This window comes from Epinephelus fuscoguttatus, linkage group LG10 (genome assembly GCF_011397635.1).
Source record: "Epinephelus fuscoguttatus linkage group LG10, E.fuscoguttatus.final_Chr_v1".
In the NCBI taxonomy this organism is placed as follows: domain Eukaryota; kingdom Metazoa; phylum Chordata; class Actinopteri; order Perciformes; family Serranidae; genus Epinephelus; species Epinephelus fuscoguttatus.
The window spans coordinates 25,993,102-26,015,567 of record NC_064761.1 but is presented as its reverse complement, the minus strand read 5'-3'; the positions used below and the strand labels follow the sequence as shown (position 1 = coordinate 26,015,567).

The window sequence follows — 22,466 nt, the reverse complement described above, 5'->3', positions numbered from 1 at the left end:
AAGAGTGTGCGACAGAGCCCTGTGGTGCATGTGCCTATAACGCTGAATGTGTCAGAGTTGGCACTACAGTCGCCTACTTGATGCAAAAAGCTCAGGCGTGACCTCTGGAGGCGTTACTTTCAAGGCATTTTGGGAAATATAGAAAATCACTTACTGATGGAGAGGCAGTTAAACAGCATGCTACAATAGAGCGCTCTTTTTTTGGACACTGCTGTAGGAAAACGGTCCCAACTGATCACATATATAGTGAGAGCTCACTTTTATAGTGTGTACAGTTGTTGTTGTAGCGCCGCTGATGAGTCCTGGTATAATTAAACTCTTCAGTGAGTTCAACACACAGTGACACACTGTTTGTCTGTTTAGAAAAGTTGAGTACTCGATGCAAGCAACAGAGCAATCCTCTCATTTTCTCCTTATTAACCACTAATTGAGAGAAAGAGCGAGAGGGGAAAAGAAAATGAGAGAGAAGTGATGAGGAGACGATGGAATAATAAGAGCGAGAGAGAGTATTAATGTGTATTAATCAGTGGTCTGGGTAATAGTGATCTGTATTTTTGGAGCCAATCTAATTAGCCTCTAATGAGGGATTGTGATCTGTCTGTTAGCTTCTTGATGTCTACCTCTCTCTCTCTCTCTCTCTCTCTCTCTCACGCACGCACACAAAGAGTGGTTGAGACGATTGCGACAGGAGTAATGTAAAGATTTGAACTTGTTTGCTTCACCCACATGCACATACCAAAAAAAAAAAAGAAAATCACGCTGGTACATAAAATGTAAAAACCTCACAGCAGGTTTACACGTGTTCATGAGTTACTTACTCCCAGAGGAAACCACTCATTGAAGAGCCAAGAAACGTTGCAGTTTTTTTGTTCCAGTTGGTTTCATTGCTGTTAAAAATGCTAACAAGCAGGGCGTTGATGCTGCCATTATCTGCAAAATGTCAACTCTTCAGGAGCTGACAGGAGCACCCTTTTTTTTTTCTTCAGCTTGATCACCACTATTTGGTTTAAACGTGTTTACAAAGTGTTAACAAAGTGTGATAGGTATTTTTAAACCCATAAAGACTGCACACTCCCTAAAACTGGATGAAAATGTAAAATGTAACAGAGGAGCACCCAAAAAGAAATCTCCCTGTTGGTAAAAATGTTCTCTAGTTAAATTTAAACCGTTTATGGCAATTGATTGCCTGGAGTGTGTTGAGAGAGGTTCAAGTCCTGACAGTATGATACAGTGTGACAGAGCTGGATGTCTGTATATTTCCGTCTGTCTAGCGAGTGCAGGTTGATGGCATCAGAGTGAGTGACAGGCCACCGGTGAACAGCTCTATTGCTGTCCGCTGTCAGCGGCTTCTTGATCCAACACGACTGCACTGACTTTGACAGAAAGCAGTCAGCAAACGGATGTCTGGATTTGGCATTTGCTACCCAGCGTATGAGCTCAATTACATCTCAACTTTTGGAGGATCATAACTGCTGACAGTAGATAGATGACAGTGTAAATTAGAGGAGAGGGAAGGGGAAAGACAAAGGTTCCTGGTGGGACTCAAACCAGGTCAACACATTCTCACTCCAACCGTCACATATTGACATTTTGGTCATGGACTTTCCATGTCCACATACGACATGCAAGGTACCCTGGGTACGTTGGTTGTTGACATTCTGGGACACCATGTCAAGTTATGCCTGTTACATGCATTGTCTTCTTTCGAAATACACTTTCCATTTTCATAGGATATGTACCATTTCAATACAGTCTCTTTCAAAATAACCGCACTATGTCAGTACAACAACGCAAATTTACATTTTTTTCCTTCAAAAACATACAAACATGGTTGGCTTTAGGTAACAGAAGCACGTGGTTAGGTTTAAGGAAAAAGAACGGGGTTTGGCTTTAGAATCTTAAGGGACGTGAACACTACTCTCTCGGGTGAAAGTCGGCGTTTGTTGGACCCATCCAGTTTTTCACCACCTTAACTTTTGCCTTGTCCCACCGCATTTCCCTCGATGCCATTGGGTGCCGTTAAACTATAACAGCAACCGGCTGTGTACTTTGCTGATGTTAAAGGACTCCTTATTTTGTTGGATTCTGATGCTGCAAGTCACTGCCCAAGCGTCGGATTTCGGCGACTTTGGAGTGAGAGCGGGCTCACCAGGTAGGGGTAAGGTAGGTAGAGCCCATGATTTTGCACCTGATACTAAAAAAGAATGTGTAAAATGTACCTACAATCAATTTATTCAATAGAGACCCAATCCCAAAGAAGCCCGAAGACAGTCAGAACCAATCCAAAAAAGAGACGAGGATAATTGCACCTGATCCAAGATGCCCAGACAAGGTCTGCACAAACCCACGCAGTGAGAGACCAATAGCTTGTTTGTTATCTTTGTCGATTATTTGCAGAAAAAGATATTAACCTCCTTGTCTTCGTCCTCACATCGGCCGTTTTTCTCATTTTTCCAAAGTCCACACCGACTGTTTCAACTCTGCTGCTAGCAATTTTTCTTGGATCCACTCAAGTAGTAGACATATTAAAACAGACCTATGCAACGTACAACAATAAAGTGAAACCCTACCAAACCCAGTTACACTAAATATAATGTGGACCCCATCCAACTCAGATCTTGGGTTGACTAAGTAGTCCTGTGAAGACCTCTTGTGTTCATTAATGTTGCAAAAGAAACAGAAAAAGAACTTGAACAGCATTTAGACCTGCAGATATTTTCCCATGAGGTGGCTCCTAAGTAGCCTCATATCACCGCAAATACCCAAGGACAGTCCTAACTTTCCCCCCTGACTTCCACTCCCTCTCTCCAATCTGTAAGTCACTATTAAAGATCATTGAGCCATGCATCTCAATGAGGGCCAGATTGATTGGTTGGAGCGAGGCGGAGGCAGGGTTCGATCTTTGCCCTCAGGTCCTGAGAAGGGAAATATGGTCACAGGGACACAGTCACACAGCTACCCAGTCCACTCTCCATCAACAAGATGATTGGACACATACATGCTGAGCCACGCCTGCACCTGATGGAACAATTGTAGTGACTAATGGAGAAGATGAGAGAGAGGAAGAACAAAAGGGGGACGGAGAGAAATTGGGAGGGTTTGTGCGCTGATTGACCTGTGGTCAGAGAGGTTATGTCCATTGATCTGTAGGGCAGAGGAAAAGGGCTTTGGCCTGAGGTGCTTCAGAATGGGTCTATTTGAGGTTTAGGATTCCTGTCCATTCCCACCAGGAGCTTTTTCATCATCTGACTCCCCAGGACTTACAGCTGCCGTCTGCCGCTGTCCACGTAATGCACAGAGCACTACAGAGGCCAAAGGCCAATCAATGTTCTACAAGAGGTTGATACAGATCTTATTAGTCAATGAATGATCATTAGTGGTCTAACGAGGCATTGATTTGTGCAAGGGCCAAAGGTTGTGGTGGTTGTGGTGAGTGTCTTTAATACATTAAACACAATTGATTGCAGAGTAGGAGGGATATTTTTGAAGGATGCTGGAATTAGATTGGACAGTGAGAGATTTGAGGTCAAGCCAGGAGAGGGAGTGTGTCTCCATCGGCCGCTGAATGTGGTTAGGATTGAACATGAAGCAGAGCGGCAGTATTGTATGTTGTGTATTACCGGTGTAGCAATTCTGCAATTAATAAAAAGCAGATATCTAGACATACTAAGTCAAAGGCAACTGAACTTGCTGTTTCAAAGGCTGGAGCAGCAGCCTTTGAAAGCTGAGGAAATGACTCTGCTCATAGCAGATGTGTTACTACAGGGCCTATTATGTTGCTCATTAAATACCCAACCTCTCAATAGGCCATTATTTCCCCAATAAAAAACAAACGGCGGCCTGCATACTTTCCCCTCTCCCCCCTCTGCTTCAGAGGTTAGTTCTACCTCACAGACGGCAAAAAACCCTGACTAATATCCTGCATGTGATGCTTTTAAATAGGAAGCAGGCCGCGGGATAGGGTGGGGTACAGGTGTGGCAGGAGCCAATGGCTTTTATAGCCCTCCATCTCCTCTGAAAGTGTGCCAAGGACCTGCCTACACAACCCACCACTGCAGTGTTAGCCGCCAAGCGTTAACTTCACTCCCCCCGCCAATCTCTACATGCCTACTGGTTATATAGAGTCTGTGCTTGTTATGACTTTATAGAGGGATTTCTGATGTGCTTAGAGAATTGTTTGATGATTGGGATAATGATGCCAGTTGGAGTGAGTTGTCTCAGCACTTTATCGCCAGCGAACACAGAGAAAAACAGACCCAGCCAACGCTAAGCAGTCTCCACATCCTCCACATCCTCCCCTGGATGCTCGCACGTACGTCCCCTGCCATTCAAAGCCGTCCGATCCTCCTCGCGTCAATCAGAATTAGACCACGTCCACAGGTTTGTCACCGGGGGGACGTTCGTCACCATGTCTCCCCTGCAGAACAGCCTTTTCATGCCCCAGCATAATGTCAGCGGGTGACATCCAGGCCTGATGTGATGTGGCATTCACTAAAGGTCACGTTAGGCATCTCCGCTCCGTCTGCATCAGCAGAACTGGCAGCCGTCATATGGGCGCTGGCATCGGCTATTACCCAGGCCCTCAGGGGGACTCGATGCTTTAAGGATTTGTCAGCGGGATTCTGATCTCTCTGTTGCAGTGGCCAGCGCCGAGCGTGGGACAGTCACAGTCCACATCTTGATGCAGAGCAACGGAAAGTGGATTTGACCATCAATCATGCAAAGGGGGTTGAGGAGGATGGGGATATCTTGTTTTCTTTCAAACATGAACTTTACTATCTCATGATGCTCTTGATAATGGGGACGGGGCAGAGACATATCGTGACGCTCTGATGGGTTATTTGCCCTAGAGGTGTGTTCTCTTCAAATCCATGGGGAGATGAGAGGTTGTTTAGGCGTGTTTGGGTATGCTCATCTTTGTGATTCCTCTCTGAAAATATGCTGTGTAAATGTATTCATTTTCCATGATAATCCACAACCGCAAAATACATGTAAAAATGGAATTATGCCTCTCTCATTTTGTTTCATCGGAACAAGACTTGAATATAGCCAAAGCAGCATGCTCCCAAGTGGGAACAGCAAGTGAAGAGAGCAAAACGGCAGCTGGACAAAGGCTAGACATCCAGGAAAGGAGGTCCTGAACTGGCGAGACACAAAGACAGAAAAAGGAAACAATCAGAGACACAGAGACAGTGAATCCATTAGGAGATGAGCCAGTCAAACTCAACACAGCCCGACGAGAGAGCGCCAATCCATCCGAGCCAGTTGCCGTAGTGAGGGAACAGTTAACAAGCCCCACAGGCAGGTTTTACAGCCCCCTGTTGTGTGTCTGAGACCCCCCAGGCTGAAGAGGGGCTGAGGCTGACTGATACTGACAGGGTTTATGTGGGCGGGGGCGGAGGGCAGTGGGGGGATGGAGACGTGTAAAAAAGGTGGTCATGAACCAACAACTGTCACTTATGAGAGTGCAGCACAAGCACCGAGTCAGGCTTCAGCAAAAGCATGTACACACACACACATACACACACACACACTCATCCATACATCCAAACATGCCCGCTGCCACACCATTAAATCTGATGTTTGTGTGGAGCAGAGGTGAAGGGTGGGGGGGCGGCTATAGTCGGAGGAGGGGGGCTTATCCAAAAAGTGGACCAATAAAACACCTGAAAATCAAATCCCATTGCTCTTATCGCGGCGCCATTCAGAGACGTTATCTGTGCAGGTAATGTGGTTATAAATTCAATTTCAGCCAAGAGATTTCATTGTTTACTGATGCCTGCATGTTCCGGGCGGCAGAGCGCAGAAAGCCCGGGAACGTTCGATGCGTGTCGGGAAAAGTCATTTAGGCTTCCGCGAGGGGATGCAAAAAAGGCGAGAGAGAGAGAGTGTGAGAGAGGGGGGTGAAACCAGGAGAGCTGTCACTCTCCCAAGGACACCTGACTCCGCTTTCTATTTTCCACCCCATGTTTTATTTAGAGCCCATTTTGTCCTATTTGGTTCCTCATTATGGGGGCTCATAGCTCAACTGATGTCAGGGGACGGCACTTGCCGACAGACATCGGCGTCTGAGCTTGTCACGTCGCTGGTCATTTGGAGTGAAGCTGGGGAAAAGTTAGTCCGGTGTTTGGATAATAGGGTCCTCGAGGAAGTTCAGTCCAGCCTGCTGCACATTAAGGGAGAGCTGTCACAAATATTAATCTGTTTGTTATGTTCTGTATTTAAAAGTGTTAAATTGTGATTGCCAGCGCTGTCATTTGTTTTCCCTTGACTGTGCAGAGATGGGAAATTAGGTGCATCTTGCCTACTAGCTCTCTGTGTGTGATTGATGGCTTTCAGGAGTAAATCACCTCATCTTCTAGGTAAAATCTTGATATAGTAGAGCTCCTCAGGCTCCCAGCTGGCTGCTTATGGCAGTAATCCATCAGTGGGGCCCAATGGGCCGAGTGGCCCTCCTGGGTAATGTTCCTATTGACAGCCTATGATGTCAACACACTGACAGCAGGGGGCCATAGCAGTGCGCCTGTGTGTTTATGTGTGTGTGTAACCTTATTTTACTCTCATTGCCACTGTCTGTCAATAGTACAGATAGGTCTACTGAACACACAAACACAAACACACATAGTAAAGGCTGTTTTCATCTACAGAAACTCTACGCTAACTATGAGTTTAATGAGCGGAGGTGTCATGGTGGTCCAGTGGCAACATCCCCAGTTTGAGTCCAGCTTGAGGCTTTTGTCAAATATTGACTTCTCACTATTAAAGGAAAAATAGTCACAATTGAATAAAAAAAGTACTTAAATTTGTTTTTTGATTTAATGTAAATGTATTTGAACCCTGTTTTGTGACTAATGGGAACAACAGTTTTTTAAATTGCTCTAGTAATGAACGAGAGCGCTGCAGTCAACAACAACGAAACAGGCTACAGTATAACCAGTCGAGGCTTTTGTGCACCGTTACTTTGTGTCCACTAAAAGGTCTTGTTTTTGCTGTTCAGATTATTATTTCAAGTGTCTTAGACTTATAGAAAGGATCCCTACAGAGATAAACCTTTTTCTTAAAGAGTATGATCTTTTTTATTTTACCAGAAACAACCCTGAAGTTGCCGTAGACAAACCCACCAGACTCCATTTAAATAAACAGCAATTTTATCATCTTAAGGATTTTCCTAAAAAAAGAAGGGGGGAAATGCACCCTCTGCGTCATGGGTGCAGATCTGATGACAAGTGTGGGGGGGACACAATTAGTTGTGATTTTTTTTTAATTGCACGCGTGCAAATCATGCCCACAGAGCGCTTGAGATTGCCAGCATATTTCACGATTTCATAGAGGCTCATCACCATCACCAAGTCATTCAAAAAGCACTACAAAGAGAATCATATGCTTACCTTTACTGTTTATTTCTCTTAAACAGCCAGTAGTACACGGAACCAGCCATCACCCTCCTTTTCACTGCTTCGCTGTTAGTTAATGCTACTTCTGGTTTCAGGGTCTCAGGCATGTTATGTCCACTCACGTTCTCATCTCTTGCCTCTCACGGATTCCGATTTCTCCTCATCAGCTTCCCTTTCTCCCAGTATATAGGACTACTGTATACATTTGTTCAATTTCAATCTTTTAAGCTATTTAGAATTGGGGGGGACAATTTGTGTTTTTCAGAATTTGGGGGGGACATGTCCCCCCCGTCCCCCCGGGATCTGCACCCATGCTCTGCGTGTATTTTCTTATTTTCTGTACCACAGCAGCACTCAGGTGAGGTCAGGGCTTTATAAAAAGGTAGTGACCAGGTGCCAGACCGTAAGCAGCAGGCATCCAAGAAACAGCGTAAAAAAAAAAAAAAAACCCAGCAAAAATAGCAAGAAGAAACGCCAAACAAAAGTGAATCTGAGGTTGGCTTTCACTTTCACTTTAGCTCTCAAAACAGTACAGTTACAAGATAAAGCTCACCAAAACCATCTCGATTTGAAATTGTTACGACAATCACCAACGCTAGTTTGGTTGAAATAAACCCTCAATTCTCCAAGTTTAATGTGAAAACATGCTGGCCCTCTACGCGCCTAAATTACTGTTTCCTTTTCCTGCTTCCTCGGGTGGGTTTGGCAACTGCAATTTCAGGGCAAAAACAGTGGCAAAAACAAGCACGTTAGCGGACATAGACTGATGGTGCAAAGATGCCCCGAGTAGTTACATTCCAGCCTGTTCCACCACTGCTAGCTGCAGCGTTTTCAATACTAGACCAGCTTCAAAAATTGTTCCCATTTGTCACTTAAACAAAAAAGACATTGATGCACATTTTTCATGAATTACCCAAAGTCAAGGCAGAGCACAATATGTTGAAAGCGAAACAATCACGCCTGTTATAATGGGCTCTGAATGAAAGCCTACTATAAAAGAAAACTCTCCATGTCATCACCACAGTTCATTCTCTGTAGTGCAGATCATCTTTTCACGGCCTCAAAGACTTAGCCAATGTGGAAAAATCACACTACATTTTGCCTGTGAACACCTCTTTTAATCCTCTTACTCTCCTTATTATCCAGGCAAAGTGAAGGGTCTCTATGACGCTCAGGCCCCGGTGTGTCCAGTCTGCCAGGCGATCCTGCGACCAGGGGAGCTGCAGGAGCACATGGAGCAGGAGCTGACCAAACTTGCCCAGATACAAATCAGGTATCAAGATCTGATTTCACTTCTTTGACATTATAACTAAGTAAATCTTCTTTTACTGTTTTTATTTAACACCATCAAGTGGTTTCATCCAGATATCTCCTCACAGCTTTGTTGAGAATCACGTCTTCGCTTCCTCCCTCAAACCATTTTCCTCCAGCGTTCCACTTCCTCCACTTATCCATTTGTCATTTTCCTCCCAGAATTTCTATTCCATTCAGCTTTCAGGTGATAATTAACGTTGACAGATTTTAGTAGCTAGAGGGACGCCCCCTTCTCCCCCGCTTTGTTTCCTCAGGTGGTATCTCCCGTCTCCTCTGTCACCTGCGTGCAGTGTTTACAAGCTGCCTCATTGTTCCCTACATATTTCATATTACAGCCTACGGCCTCGAGGCGACCAATCACACAGTGGGTGGATAATGTCCTGCTAATGGCTGCTTTGAGCCCTACATACACTCACAGTCTAAAACATACACACGGGGACCAAAGGTGCACACACACACACAGACACACACACACACATTACCTGCTGCTTAGAACAGAAGAATGATTCCTCCAATAAAGACATTACACTCCAAATCTGCTTAACGACCGCTCCGTGGACAGTAATGGTTTCAAATTGAACTTGGCCCGCGGGGACACTGTGTGTGTGTGTGTGTGTGTGTGTGTGTGTACAGTATCCGTGTGATAGACACAAAGTGAGGAAGAGTAAAATGAGGTTACACACAGACTGAGACACAAATTCAGACAAGATAAAAGCAGAGGGTATTTACGGGATGACATTTAAAAGACAATATTGTGTTTGTGTATTTTATAGGGACACGGTGTAGTTGATTTGTGTGTGTGTGGCTACTGTTTCCGAGCTTGTTTAACGTACAGGATTCTGCATCGTTTGCCTCTTTTCTCCACAGTGTCACTCCAGTGCAGCACAACCACCTCATAAGGACGCCGAAGGTAAATAGTTAATATCCTCATGAGTCTAAAGACAACACCTAGCTTGAATTATTTATTTGACTTTCTGTTCTTTCTTCTTTTTCTGTCCAGTCTCTCTCACTCTCGCTTCATATCAAGCGCGAAGGAGGCTCTCCCACCTCACCGCCTAGAACATCAGAGGACGCCCACTCTGACCGATACCAGGTGAAATTAAGGAGAATACTATAAGAAGAATATGATTTACTGAGTAACATGATACGGTAAACGTGTGCGTTTCCACTGGGGCTCGGATGTAGACTTAAAATGGATTAATGCACTTTTTTTACCTTAGAGACAAAATTTAAGAGCACAAAACACCTTACATTTTCTCCTTAAGTATGACACTCAAGGCTGAGGGACAGTATTGGGAAGCATCCCTTAAAAAGGTTCCTTAGTTAAAGAAAAACATTAAGGCATTTGCTGCATTGAAAAAGAAGTAAGAGCAGTTAAATTCTACAGTTTACATTTAGATCAATTTCGCTAAGCCCCGCCCCTTTGTGATGGTCCAACAAGCTGGTGGAGTAAGCATGGAGCCCACACTGTAACTAACTGCACTCCCTGAAGAAATATTATCATATTTTTGGAGAAATGAAACAGTGATTCCAGAGAGAAGCAGACAGAGGGGTCTACAGTCTGTGTTTGAAGGATATATCCAGGATGTCAAACTGACTCAGCAGCAACAACAGGTTAAAAAGACAAAGATAGTTAGAAGCTAAAGCCAAACTGTAAAAGTGAACCACCACATCACTGCTGATCGCCACAGAAGATGATTAATATAAATTCCTTAAGTATGGGACTAAGATAAGGAGAAAACCTTAGATGCTTATGTAAAAATTTTAAGGACTTATATAGAAGACATAAGAGTGTTTTGTGCAACCAAATTTATGTAAAGAAAGCCTCAACTCCAAACTGAAGGAAAATTTAACTAAAGGTGTTTTGTGTAACCGGCCCCAGAACAGCAGTGCATTTGTTAAACTGTAAACTTGGATTAAAATACAGTCATTTCTTTTTCAGGTTCATACTGCAGGTAATTACTGAGTGAATCTACACTTCTGTGTACTGACACTTTGTATTAGTGCGCTATTAGAGCACTGGACAACTTGTAGTTAGCAACATCATAAAACCATGGTCTGTTGTGGTGCCAGTGACTCAGCAGTTTTATGGTCTAAGGGTTGATCAAATGCTGTACTCAACATACAACACACCCCTTAAAAGTAATAAGTTCATCAGGATTCAAGTTATTTTTATTTATATACTTAAAAACACAAGTATCCAACAACAGCAGGTCATTGTGGAAAATACCTTAAGCACAAAGGCTCCAAAGGGTTTCAAAGCTGCTCTTGGATGACAAACTTTTTCTTCTCGTAATAAACAAGGAGGCTTTCCTCTTTGGATCACAAATTAAATTGAGAGTTTAATCTGATTTTATGGTAAAGATTGGGCCAACATCAATTTCTTCAAAAGCCTTTGTAAATTACCTGGGGTGCGTTCTGGATCACTTTTTACCACCGGAAGACATGGCTTTAAAAGCGCTCAACAAAATTACAAACAAAGCAAAAACCAAATCGTTGGATAGACTGACCTTAAAAACGTCACCTGGAGCATTGGAGTTGTGACACTTATGCTACCGTTTGGTATCTTTTGATAGAGTAGCTCCTCACAATCTCTTAAAACAAATTACAGACTGCACGCAATAAGCTAATGAGAGTTGTTTTAAAGTTGTCAACCCGGCACACATCTCAGTCCAGTTTTTTGTAAAAAAAAAAAAAAAAATTAAACCTTCTCCCCATGGATAAAAGGGAAATTTAAGATTTGTATTTCCCACAAGATTGTGCACAAATATTATGCAAATTATGCAAATATTTTAATCTAGTAAAATATGAGCCTCTAACACACACCAGACCATCTAAAGGCCTTTGCACACTAGGTCAGTTTTTTTCTGCTGAAATTGTTGCACATCTAAAAATAAATACAACCTCATGTTGTGTCAGTCACATTTGCACACTGAGTCCTAAACTTTTGTCCTCGTTGTCATTACATTTTGCAGAACAGGTTCAATTTTCTGCGTTTTTCACATCCGTCGAAGCCTTTAGAGACGTTTGACTAAGAATCAGTGAGGAGAATGTGGTGGTGGGACACATCAGTGACAAGACAGAGGAGCACAGTATCCTTTCATAACTCAGATAGCTCACGTTCAACAGGTCAGATGGTAATATTCAGGTGGATGATGATGATGATGAGGAGGAGTGTATGGACCACACACAGACAGAAAGAGAGAGTGTGGAGACGGAGGACAGTTGGTAACAAATACAAGACACAGGAAGAGAGAGCAGTGACAGATAAATAATCAAGGAAGGAAATTTGTCTTCAATTTGTCTTGTCTTGCAAATTTTTGCAATGCATAGAACAAAAAGATGCATCAGACTTAGTGTGCAAGGTTTCTATGTGTAACATTTTTTTTTTTTGGATGAACAGTTTAAAAAATGTATCCGAATAAAATGGTCTCAGTGTGCAAAGGCCTCAAGAAATGTTATTCCCAAGAGATTTAAAACATGTTTTGGGAAAAATACTTTTTATATACAGACATGTTAAAGGAATAAGCTGCATATCTCACTTACACTAAACCCCAGTTCAGAGAAGATTGATATTAGATCTCAAAAAATGGTTTTCAAATTCTTTGTAGGTATATAAATGCCTGAAATTGTATTGTCTGTTTGTGTTTCTTAAGTTTAATGTCATTCTGGTTTAATGCTTTCCATCTTGTATTGCATTAGATGACCACACTGGAGAGAAGTCCTAAAGTTTGAAGTGTATTTTATTCCTCAAAAATGTAAAATTTCTTATTTGGAGTCTGTCATTGTGATCAGTCTGTCATGTATGTTTTAAATCTGGTCAAATAAATCAGAAAAAAATCAGTACATCAGTAAATATAGTACAAACATATAAAATGAAGTTGAAGAGGAAAAGTGTATGAAGAAACTGTCGGTGGAGGTTGTCAGTAAAACACTTTTTAAAGCCGCTAAATTTGCCATCATTGCTCTGTAATAAAGGTGACCATGGTAACAAGTGTTAACCACGACAATCAAAAGATATGAAGACATGCAGTGTGTTAATATTTTACTGCCATCTGCTGTGCTGCTGTTTTTTTATTCCAGTAGAAATGTGAATGAAAGATTTTGATAAAATATTAAACCCTTCTGATGCCGTTCTTTCTGTTTGTTGCAGACGTTTCTCCGTGTGCGGGCCAACAGACACACAAGACTAAATGGTACGTTGACGCACGCAGAGCTGACTGAATGTTGTGTTTCATTGCTGCTGACTCAGTTTGTCATTAAGAGAAAGCTCCGAGCAGTAGACTCTGTCAGGTGTCTGGCTATAAATCTTGAAAAAAAAAAAGAAAAAGAAAAAAAAAGCCATTCTAGTTTCTTTTGTTCACACTGATGCGACCAGTTATGTGTTTCGTCCAACACCCCCCTCCCACCCCCACCTCCCACCTCCTCACCCCTCACCCGCCGCTCAGATATCACCCTTTTTCCCACACCATCTCACACTGGCCTAGCGCCCACACGAGCAGAGGAGCTATTAACCTTTCAACTTTGACCTCTTGATATGTTAACAGTCGATGACCTCTGCTGGTGCAGGTGCTACGTCAAATCTGCCCCATTACGCCCCCACAGCGCAGGAGCCCACCTAGACTGCACACAAGCTGGTAAGACACACCGAGAAGCACCTTTTGTCACCATCACGTTTCACCACAGTGAGCAGCTGCTGAGGTTTGCCTCAAGTCTATTGATTTATAGAGAGGATACAGCTCTTTAATAAAGGGATTATGTTATAAGTTAAGGTTTTATCAGTGATTAAAAGATAATTTATTATTTATCACTGTCCAATGACACTTGCTCGTACAGACTTTTAGATACCTTAATCTATTTAGTGATGATCTAAAGAACATTCAAGTTAAAGGGGATGAACATCAGCACCATCATGATCTAAATGTCATTAATAAAGCCATTACTTACAACAAAGTGTTACAAAAGAAGATTAATACTAGCATAAAAGGATAAATAAACAATATTAAGACAACAATTCAACTGTTTATTTTCTTTCCAACCATCTCTAAAGTAATCTAATGGATCCTCTGCACTGATACAGACATGTAGACACACAGAGTGTCCTCACAGCTGCGGCTGACACTACAGACATCTTACTACTGTTATTATTAATGCTGAGATTCTCCGGCTCTTAGCTGACTCTTCAAACTGCCAGTGCTGTCGAGGTCTGTTAGCCTTTATTGGGCCTTATAACAGCACAGCATAATGAGCTTCTAAATACATGTCAGGGAGGAAAAAGAGGAAGGCAGGACGAAGAGGAGGAGGAGGACGAGGAGGGGGCTCCTCTGTTGATTAATCAACCTCTCTCTCGCTTTCCCTCTCTCTGTTTGATGAGCTCTTCCTCATCTATGACCGTCTCTTTAACCCTCATTATGTTCGCTGCGATGGCGGCACCCGGGTCACGGCCACCAGCTCTGTCTGTGTCCCCCGCCCCTCACACACCACCTCGGGGGGCCACTGTCATCCAGCGGGAATTAGAGGGCCCTAAAACTTAATGTCCCCTTATGCAATCTGCAGTCAGTCAGGTCACAGTGGGAGAGGAGGTGCAGTTGGTGTTCTGCCATGTTAACTTTTATATCAGAGAAGGAGGGGGGGGGTGACAGGGTGGGGATGGGAAGAACAATTTGGATCCACTGCTGAAAAAAAATGGCAGTTGTTGTTTATATGAAGCTCATATCTGCAGTTTCTGGCTCTTAGTTTTACTGCAGCGTCTGTGTGGGAATGTGGTCACCTCATGTGATTGTGTTTCAGGCTGATCCACATATACTTTTTTTTTTTTTTTTTTCTCAAATAACAAGAGAAGCTGGTATTTTTGAATGTTGTTGCTATCAGATAAGCTCAAGTACACCATCTAAAATCATGTCAAACTTCATACTGTAACAATATTCTCCTCATACAAGACACAATAATCAATGTTAAGTGTTAACTTTCTGTTTTTCAAAAGCTTTTGTCAGGTTTATTTAATGTTTATTTGTATGGGGACAAGTATGTAGCATACATAAATGACACACACCACAGCATTTATAGCCTAAGCTACATTAATTTGCAATGCCTGTCCCTAGCAGGGCCTTAAGATAGAAAAGACTCAGCAACAAGAACACAAGTAACAGTGCAAGGTACAAACAACAATAAAAATACAGATGGGACAATACAAGACACAAACTGCGATACACAATTAGCACCATAGAATACTAAGCACCAAATTATTCATGACTGCATGACTGATTCCTCTTCAAAAACTGTTTCAGTTTGAGTTTAAAGTCATCGAAATCAGGATCCAGTTTGAGTTCTGTAGATAAAGAATTCCATGTTAATTACACGGACAGAAAAAGCTGTCCAAATGAGGATTTACACAGGGGAACCTGACAGTTCCCATTGACTGCTCCAGTTATATTGTTAGAAGCTGGACATTTCAACCATTTTACTTTATCAATATATTAGGTTTATTTTCATCCGAAAGTCCAGTATATATTGGTTTTTAAACAAATTTCTATTTTTTTTGAATTAGCAAAGCCACTCCACGGTCTTTTACATACCTTCCAGCAACTGCAGAAATACCCCTCGTTGGGAATCCCTGTTGTATATTGTCATATTGTGAAAATTTAGAAACTTAAAAGTAAAGAAATTATCTCTAACTCTGAGCAGAAGATCACACTATAGCATACAATAACATGAAGATTATGTTTTTCTACCATTTTCATGTTCATCACATAAACAGGTTCCATTTTAGGAAGTAAAAAACTTAACATTACACCTAGGGTTATTATTGTCTCTCCCGATTTCCCCAAAAAAGTCAGACAACCTTCTGCCAAAACAAAAAAATACAACAGTCTGTTACTTTCTTCTGTGTGACTTCCTTCACAAACTACTTCCTGTTTCTGACCTCCCTAATGTTTTCTGTTTGTGGGAGGACTACACATCTCTCTATCACATGGAAAATATTTGGATTTTAAGACACAGACCACATGTCAAGAAAATCTCCAGGGAACAGGTCCCTTCTTCAGTCTACAGTCAGGAATAAAACAATAATAAGTTTGTGTGAAGTTTGAGAATCATAAAGGGGTCGACTGAAGTCACTGCAGCCTGCTTTAAAGTATTGGTATCATCATCATCATCATCATCTCATCTCTGTCTTCTGTCTGTTCCCAGTCAGGATCGGAAAGCTGAAGAGGAGGAAACCAGAAGACGGACAGGTGTGTGCTTTACATTGTTCTCCTAGAGGACAGATGAAAATATTTGTTTCCTTGACATTTATACTGTAATCAGAGAAGAGTATATATGTATATAACGTGTAGAGTTGAGAGAATGTCAGTGGTCGAGACCCCGTGACACTGCTGACTGCTTTTGTTCACGTAGCATCAGGATCACTGTCAGCTCACTGTGTATCCATGTGAAAACACCGCCGGCGTTGGTTCACAGCTATGAAAACACAGAAGCAGATACGTAGCTGGAGGCTACAGGAGGCATACGGACACATTCACCGAGACAGTGACATTGTGTATGTTCATGTGTGTTTCAGGAGGGTTCAGCAGACTTGGTGCCGTTGCAGGACGAGTGGAACGAGAGGAGAAGGATGCAGATGACGTCTATAGTCGGAGGGTTTAAAGGTAAGCGTACGTCCGTGTGTGTCTTAAGTGTGTGTGTGCGTGCCATTGTGGTACCCATGTGTGTGATCTCGCTCAGTGGAGGGTGAATAATGTGACTGAGTGACAGTTGAAAAACCACTGAACTTTTCAGTCCAGATTACAGAGGAGCCGGATGCCTCCGAGGTTAGCTTAAAAGTAACGGTTTCCTTTACCCGAGAAGAAGCTCTGACCTGCAGACTAGTTACACGCTGACTGACAGAAACAAGCAGACGGGCAATGTAACATTTTGTAATGTCAAAATTCACCCTAATGTGTCCTTAGAAATAAGTACAGCTCACTCTGTCGCTGTATTTTCTGCTTTTACAAACAACTCTATCCCACAGTTACTGTAATCAAAATTAATTTTGATTGTTGTTGTGACAATGTCTTCTCAGGTGCAGTGCTGGTGAGCACGACTTCTAAGGAGTGTCGAGACAGCGACGCAGACCTGGATGTGGATGGAGATGATACTCTGGAGTACGGCAGAGCGCAGTATCCTTTAACACAGCAGCAACACTTAATGTTTCTGTGCATATAAGCTCATAGTGGAGTGAGAAGAATCCATTGAGTGAACTAAAAGAGATGGCTTCAACTTGGAGACAGTGTGACAAAGTAATAGATTGTGGATTCAAAAATAAAGTCTATGTTTCGGTTTCCTTTCAAACTCCTTTACTGTTTCAGCATCTCACAGGTTAGCTGTTGTTATCCTTGTGTTGTTCTGTGTTTCCTGACCTGTGCTCTCAGATACACAGAGACAGATGTAATCCCCTGCTCAGGAGAAAGCTCCAAGGAGACAACAATCAAGTATGTATGGCACCTGACGGGGTCTCATTCACAGTGGATGTTCAGATAGATATCAATCTGTGTTAGCAGAGGGGGGGGGGGTTCTGCAACATGCTCCCTGTATTGGTTTAGCATGCTGTTTATCTGATCCAGGGAGCATCTTAAGAGTGGAGCCATCAGTGCCAAGTATAACTGTATTTCCAGTTGTTGAAAACATTTGAGGTGAGATAAAGGCAATGTAGTAACAGAATCTTGATTCATATTTGATCAGTGCTGCTGAGTTTGACAGTTTAGTGACTGACATGACTGACAGCTGCGTCAGAGACTCCTCGACTCTGATTGGTTGTTCTCATTCTCATGCAGTAAGGCCATTAGAAAGGATACAAGGCAATATAGTAGGGACAGGAATATGATTTTTCCCCCGCAGATTATCTGTCTCATATAGTGCTGTGAGAATACAGTGACAGTTTCAGCCAGTATGGAAAAGCGTTGTTACCAGCTGCCTTAAATGTCTGTTCTTTTTTTTTTTTTTTTTCAGCAGCAGCAGTTCGTTGCCAGACTCCAGGTTAAGCTTAGAGTTTTCCAAATGGTCAAATGATGGTGAGTTAAAAAAATATCTGAATGAATGAATTGATTAAATAAGGCAAAAATGAAGAACACAATGCAAAGTAGATGCTTGTCTTATTTTTTTACATGCTTTATGTGTGTGTGTCTGTTCACTCAGGGAGTCCATCCACCAGCAGTGGAGAGAAGGTGGACGGCAGCATAGCTGGTCTCCCCAAAACCTGCAAGAACTCTGAGATAGAGACGTAAGTTTGTCACTCAAAGCTTACAATATATAGCAATTGATAGAAGTTTTTATTTTGTGTAAACTCACACAGTTTGTGCTCCAGAACTGAAATCGATCAAAAAAATTCCTGGCTGATACTGCTGGGAGTGAGGCAGGTAGTGAGTCCCAGCTGTAACATCAGGTGTGAATGAGCCAATCAGAGCTGAGGAAGTGAAACCGTCCCATACTGTAAAGTGTATTTTGGCGGACGGGCTCTTTGTGTCGTATCAGTTCAGACTTCCTGCCCCTGCTCCCGCCAGCCTGATACACAATACTATATCAATGTGATGATATCATCAATCAAGGTCACAGCAGGCGACGCACATGTGTGTACACACATTTCATCACACTTAATGCGTTGCAGCCTGTCTGCCTCGCCGTACAGTGTGTTTGCACATATAGTCTGTCCTGTAATTGTGTGTGTGTGTGTGTGTGTGTGTGTACACGTCTATTTCTGTGAGGACCCTGACACCTCAACCCCCCCACCCCCTCCTTACACACACACACACACACCCCTCTGCCTATGATAAATGAGACAGCGAATGCAGGCAATGTGATTGCTGCTAAATTTCATGCTCAGTGTCCATGTTGGCCAGCGAATAATTTAATCTGTCTTCGATTTATAAATGACTCTCCAGTGTCTGCCTAACTCATGCACCCTCCCATCTCCCCTCCTGTTACCGTCCGTCCGTGTGTGTGCATGTATGTGTGTGTGTGTGCAGGCTCTCAGAGGATTCCACGCTGACAACTCTGGATGCACTTAAAGCTCGGATACGGGATTTGGAGAAACAGTTGTCTAAAGGAGACAGATTTAAATGCCTCATCTGCATGGTGAGTACGAAGGCAAATTAAACCGACAGAGCAGACACACAAAATAGAGAGAACAGCGCAGTAATGCAGAAAGTGTTGATGCCCCTGCAGGGACCAATAAGTCAATGATATCAGTCATGCTTTTTCAAAGGAATATAAACGTGGTGATGATATTTTGATCTATTGTGACAGATTTGTATTTGTCTTTTTTGCTTTTTAAAATTGCGTAAATCTTAAAGTAATATTTGAAAATCCCAGGTTAATCAGGTTTGACGTCACACTTAAATTACCTTGCAGACTGTCAGTGTGATTAGTTGACAGGACATTTTACTGTTTAATCAATTCTGTATTGTATTAATATAGATTTAGTGTCACTTATTTTATATTTTCTACACTTTTTCACTCTAGGGCCGTAATGATTAGTCAGTCAATCAAACAGTTCACATACAAAAAAATAAATCAGGAATATTTCAATGTTCAATTAAACATTCAAGTCACATATTGATTCTAAAATGTGAGCGTTTGCTGCTTGTGTCTGTTTTATATCATGGTTTTGGGCTGTTGACCGAACAAAAATATTCTTAACAATATTAATCTAAAATGAAAATAATTATTAGTCACAGATCTATTTTATACAACTAAATCTAGATTGTAGTTATTGAACTATGAGCTCTCTAACTTTATATAACTTAACATTAACTTTAAAGTCGTGGCTAGGTTTACAGTCTGCGGTCTCTTTAGAAATCTTTAAAAAACAAAGACCCATCTTTTCAAAATGGTTTTTGTCCCACCCTAAATTGTCCAGATCTTGTTTCCCTGGTATGTTTCTGTGTGAGGCCTTAGTAGCCTGTATTTGCTCTATGTTTTACTTTATTTTTGATGCTTTGTTTTATTTGATTTTATGGATTGCATGTTTTATTGTTTGATTGCTCGATTGTATTTTATGAAGCACTTTGTGAATTTCATTTCTGTGAAAGGTGCAATATCAAATCAATTTTATTATTATTATTATTATTATTATTATTATTATTATTATTATTATTATTATTATCATATAATCAAAGTTCAGGTCAACCACTGATCAGATTCCTGTACTTGTGAATTCACTAATGTTGCTAATTTCATACTTTTGTTTAGAAGAAGGAAAATCGATACAGTTTTCGCATGATAGACTTTGCTTATTTGGATTTGAACTCATGGACAATGGCGAAGGTTTTGTTTCAACATTTGGGGGAACACGTAAAACTGTGGGTTAGGGTCCTCCCACGGGACATTTTGAGCATCAAACACTCAGTTTCCTGCATTCTGGTGAATCTTTATGCATCAATTTTTGCTTTTTCTGCATCACTTTTTGCTGGAAATGTCTTAAATTGTGTCAAATGTTCACAATGTGTTATATGTTCTTAATCTATGCTTCTGGGGAGAATCGCTAAAACAATATGTATTTTAACATGAAATAAAACGGAAACACTATAGTTTAATAATGAAATAAAAATCACTTAACACCCCAGCTGGACCTTCATGTTGTTAAAAGGAGCGTCAATGTAAGTTGATTTAACATGGAGCGTCATTTAATGCTCTTATAGTTTCACATGGACATCTAGTGGCAGCTTTAGGTACTACATGTTAGGAATCATCCCCTGTGTTTTGTCTCTGCAGGACACGTACACAACCCCTCTCACCTCTATCCAGTGCTGGCATGTTCACTGTGAGGAGTGTTGGCTTCGAACGCTGGTAAAAAAAACAAAAAAAACCCATCAGATTTTTATGTGAAAATTAAGTAAAATGATCAGATTATTATAGTCTGACTTTTGTCTTACTTTTTTTCTCTTTTCTTTAGGGAGCAAAGAAGTTGTGTCCTCAGTGCAACACCATCACCTCACCTGGAGACCTGAGGCGGGTCTACCTGTGACGCAGCCACTCACAAAATGAGAAGAAGGGGGCTTCTTCTGTTTTAACCAATCAGGGGTGGACTTGTGGGCAGCTGGCCTGTCATAGACTCCCACCCTCCTCCTCCTCTTCCTCCTCACACCTTCCTGATCCTACCTGTTTATCAGTGTGTCCTCTAACCCCTGACAATTTGCAGGACAGCAAGTGTGACCTTTGACCTTCCTTCACAGCCCTGTACAATATCCATGTTCCTGCTGCAACATCGACCAGACCGGAAGAAGCATCCAAAACCAACTGAGAGCTCAGGCACTGAAATACTAAGAGAAGAAAAATGCTTTGGGACAATATTTATCAATTTTGTAATTCTTTGTTCTGTTTTACGAGGGAGAAAAAAAATAGTTAAATCACATGCGAAGCACATGTACATAGTTTTGTGTATGTTTGGACTGGTGTGTGTGTGTGTGTGTGTGTGTGTGTGTGTATATGATGTTGACTAGCAGAACAGCCCGACTGTATCTACTGTACAGAGTTTGTCTTTGCTTAGATCATTTATTATTTGTTTAGCTCCTGTAGGTTGGAAACATTCACAGTAATCTCATCACATTCAGGCTCATTTTGTCTTTGTCATGACGTTTCTTTGTAAAGGGTCATTGAATTTAATTTTATCAATGTTACTACAATAAAACGTGTGTCTAAAAAAGTTACACAATTTTATCCGTGGGTGGTGACATCAGTATTCACCTGTTGAATGTGTGGGTTTTGGTGTGGAAGCATGTCGTGTTGTTCAGGCCTGACAGCAGCCCTGTTCTGGTGTCTCTTATGTGGCGAACTCGCCCTTTAAGAAGTGGGTCGGTGCAGGATTAGTCCCACAGAGCCCATGGCAGCTCACGTAGAGTCGAGGGAAGCTAAACCCTGCTATTCTGAGCTTTTACTGCGTGAGGGACAGTGGACTATAGTGACACTAGGTTCAATCACAGAGAAGGAAAACAACCCTCAATTCATTACAGCTAATAGCAGGATGATGCAATTTAAAGTCCATCTGCAGTCAGCTGTTTAAAAGTCTATGGTTGAATTTTATCAGAACAAAGGAATACTTCGCACCTCTATTTCCAAACAGGTGTAAAAACTTGTAGAAAAGCTCCTGCACACTAACTTGCAAAAATAAAGATTTTAATGCTGCAGTGTTTCGGTAACAAGACCTACATCAGACTAACAGTTTGCCTGTTGTAGGTCTTGAGCAGGAGTTTTTCTACATGGTTGAATTTTTTGCCAGTTTTCAAAACATAATTCCATTCTAGTAGGAAAAGTGAAAAAGCAGAGCGTATGTTTCCCTCTTTCCCACCAGTCTGAACTCCAGCATGCTCCTGTAGAGCTGCTTAAAGGAATACTTCACTCACAAAATGATTGTATATCAATACCTCACCCCATGATAAGCTGAATTGGTGAAGAAAACGTTGCCTCTATGGTTAACAAAGAATCCATAACCAGAGAAAATCCTTGATGAACTGCAGTTGAAACCATTCGCATTTAACATCAGTGAAACCATATCAAACACATTTATAAACTCATGTGGTACAACCCAATCTCATTTATACAGTCATATGCTCACTACTTCCGAAATGAGTATTTTTGCTAAAATATTACCATTTAAAACATTTCCATATTATTTATTCTTATTTATTGGTGATGTAATGATGTCACTTGTTCTTTTTAACTTGTCCCGTGTACAGTTGTAGCTTTTAAATTTCATAGAGCATACATGTAGCATGCCTGGGCAAGCAT

At 41.7% G+C, this 22,466-nt stretch overlaps 1 protein-coding gene across 3 annotated transcripts in view; it reads left to right on the top strand.

Moving 5' to 3' along the window:
* rnf220b (ring finger protein 220b) overlaps window positions 1–21,114 on the top strand; it is a 39,446-nt gene extending 18,332 nt beyond the window's left edge. For all 3 annotated transcript variants that reach the window (XM_049587829.1, XM_049587830.1, XM_049587831.1), the window contains exons 3-16: window positions 8,541–8,667; window positions 9,576–9,618; window positions 9,709–9,801; window positions 12,862–12,904; window positions 13,256–13,345; window positions 15,897–15,940; window positions 16,267–16,354; window positions 16,768–16,864; window positions 17,117–17,176; window positions 17,694–17,755; window positions 17,880–17,964; window positions 18,707–18,815; window positions 20,454–20,528; window positions 20,635–21,114. In XM_049587829.1, the coding sequence (XP_049443786.1) occupies window positions 8,541–8,667; window positions 9,576–9,618; window positions 9,709–9,801; window positions 12,862–12,904; window positions 13,256–13,345; window positions 15,897–15,940; window positions 16,267–16,354; window positions 16,768–16,864; window positions 17,117–17,176; window positions 17,694–17,755; window positions 17,880–17,964; window positions 18,707–18,815; window positions 20,454–20,528; window positions 20,635–20,706 (1,088 nt within the window). In that variant the 3' untranslated portion in view covers window positions 20,707–21,114. The remainder of the gene's footprint in view (window positions 1–8,540; window positions 8,668–9,575; window positions 9,619–9,708; window positions 9,802–12,861; window positions 12,905–13,255; window positions 13,346–15,896; window positions 15,941–16,266; window positions 16,355–16,767; window positions 16,865–17,116; window positions 17,177–17,693; window positions 17,756–17,879; window positions 17,965–18,706; window positions 18,816–20,453; window positions 20,529–20,634) is intronic.
* Window positions 21,115–22,466: the final 1,352 nt, after the last annotated feature.